The 2,391-nt window shown below is 58.3% G+C and overlaps 1 protein-coding gene across 1 annotated transcript; it reads left to right on the forward strand.

Moving 5' to 3' along the window:
* The first annotated feature begins 405 nt into the window (after positions 1-405).
* On the forward strand, positions 406-1,494 carry sstr1b (somatostatin receptor 1b). Its single transcript, XM_078536935.1, has one exon. It carries the CDS (start codon positions 406-408, stop codon positions 1,492-1,494), a length of 1,089 nt encoding a protein of 362 aa, XP_078393061.1.
* Positions 1,495-2,391: the final 897 nt, after the last annotated feature.

The following is a 2,391-nucleotide window of genomic DNA, read 5'->3' on the forward strand; positions in this document are numbered from 1 at the left end:
AGAGAGAGACAGAGGGAGAGAGAGACAGACAGACAGACAGAGAGAGGCAGAGACAGAGAGATACAGAAGGAGAGACAAAGAGAGATAGAGACAGAGGGAGAGAGAGACAGAGGGAGAGACAGACAGACAGAGAGAGAGAGAGAGAGAGACACAGAGGAAGAGACAGAGAGACAGACAGAGACAGAGGGAGAGACACTGCTAAGGTCAGGCGGTGTGAGGTGTTGACCTCTTTCTAAAGGAGCAGCCTAGACTGAGACACTTGAGAGAGGATGTTGGGAAGCGTCTCTCAGGATCACCGAGAGTGTTGTCTCCTCACCCAAGCTGGCTGGTGGGGCGAAGACCTTAAATGAGAGGGACTTGAATAGCAGCTCTTTCACCAGCAGCACCTGTCCAGACCAAAGCAGAATGAAGCATCTCAACAATTCCTGGGAAGAGTTTCCCGGAACCGTGCCCCCGAACACCTCCAGCTCCGGCGGAGAGAACTTCGACGCCAGCACGATTGTCATCCCGTCCATTTACGCCCTGGTCTGCTGCGTGGGCGCGCTGGGCAATGCCATGGTCATCTACGTCATCCTCAAGTACGCCAAGATGAAGACGGCCACCAACATCTACATCCTGAACCTGGCGGTGGCCGACGAGCTCTTCATGCTGAGCGTTCCTTTCCTGGCCACCTCGGTCGCCCTGCACCACTGGCCCTTTGGGTCCCTCATGTGCCGCCTGGTCCTGAGCGTCGATGGGGTCAACATGTTCACCAGCGTCTTCTGCCTGACCGTGCTGAGCGTGGACCGCTACATTGCGGTGGTCCATCCCATCAAGGCAGCGAGCTACAGGAGGCCGACGGTGGCCAAAACCATCAACATCCTGGTCTGGGTGCTCTCCTTGCTGGTCATCCTGCCCATTGCTATCTACGCGGACACCGTCCGCACCTCCGAGGGGACAGTGGTCTGCAATCTGCTGTGGCCTGAGACCTCTTGGTCCAAGGCCTTTGTGGTCTACACCTTCCTCCTGGGGTTCCTGCTGCCGGCCTTGGCCATCTGCCTCTGCTACTGCCTCATTGTGCTCAGGATGAGGTCCGTGGCCCTCAGGGCGGGCTGGCTGCAGCGCAGGAGGTCCGAGAAGCGCATCACCTGGATGGTGATGCTGGTGGTGGCCGCCTTCGCCGTCTGCTGGATGCCCTTCTACATTGTCCAGATGGTCAACGTCTTCCTGTACCCGACGGACCCCACCCTCACCCAGCTCTTCATCATCCTCAGCTATGCCAACAGCAGTGCCAACCCCATCCTGTACGCCTTCGTCTCGGACAACTTCAGGCGCTCCTTCCAGAGGATCCTCTGCTTCCGCTGGTTCGACCCTGGCCTCAAGGAGCCTGTCGACTATTGCGCCCTGGCCCTCAGGAGCAAGGTTTGCCATGCCAAGGAGGACCAGCAAGACTGCCTGGGCTCCGAGATGGCCTACCGGAATGGGACCTACACCTCGAGGATGACCATCTTATAACAAGCTCCCGAGCGCTGCTGGGCTTTGCAACTGCACCGCAATCCAGTCACAGCCAACTTACAAGATCAGATTCGCATCCCGACAAAGAACTCCTCCATCTCCCCATCTCTCCAGCTCCTGTCACCACCTCGGGACATCCCAAAGTGTTTCACAGACAGTGAAGGATTTGTTTTTTTGAAGTGTGGTCCCTGTTGTAATGTAGGAAACTCAGCACCAATTTACGCACAGTAAGATCCCACAAACAGCAATGTGATAATAACCCAGATCGTCTGTTTTTTAGTGTGTTGGTTGAGGGATAAATATTGGCCCCAGGACAACGGGGAGAACTCCCCCCTGCTCTTCTTCCAATAGTGGCCGTGGGATCTTTTACCCCCACCCGAGAGGGCAGACGGGGCCTCGGTTTAATGTCTCATCCTGAAAGACGGCACCTCTGACAGTGCAGCTCTCCCTCAGCACTGACCCACCGACAGTGCGGCACTCCCTCAGGACTGACCCTCCGACAGTGCGGCGCTCCCTCGGCACTGACCCTCTGACAGTACACGCTCCCTCAGCACTGACCCTCCGACAGTGCGGCGCTCCCTCAGCACTGACCTTCCGACAGTGCGGCGCTCCCTCAGTACTGACCCTCCGACAGTGCGGCGCTCCCTCAGCACTAACCCTCCGACAGTGCGGCGCTCCCTCAGCACTGAACCTCCGACAGTGCGGCGCTCCCTCAGCACTGACCCTCCGACAGTGCAGCGCTCCCTCAGCACTGACCCTCCAACAGTGCGCGCTCCCTCGGCACTGACCCTCTGACAGTGCAGCACTCCCTCAGCACTGACCCTGTGACAGTGCGGCGCTCCCTAGGTACTGACCCTCCGACAGTGCGGCGCTCCCTCAGCACTGAGCCTCCGACAG

Source organism: Cetorhinus maximus, unplaced genomic scaffold (genome assembly GCF_964194155.1).
Source record: "Cetorhinus maximus unplaced genomic scaffold, sCetMax3.hap1.1 HAP1_SCAFFOLD_1679, whole genome shotgun sequence".
NCBI classification, from domain to species: domain Eukaryota; kingdom Metazoa; phylum Chordata; class Chondrichthyes; order Lamniformes; family Cetorhinidae; genus Cetorhinus; species Cetorhinus maximus.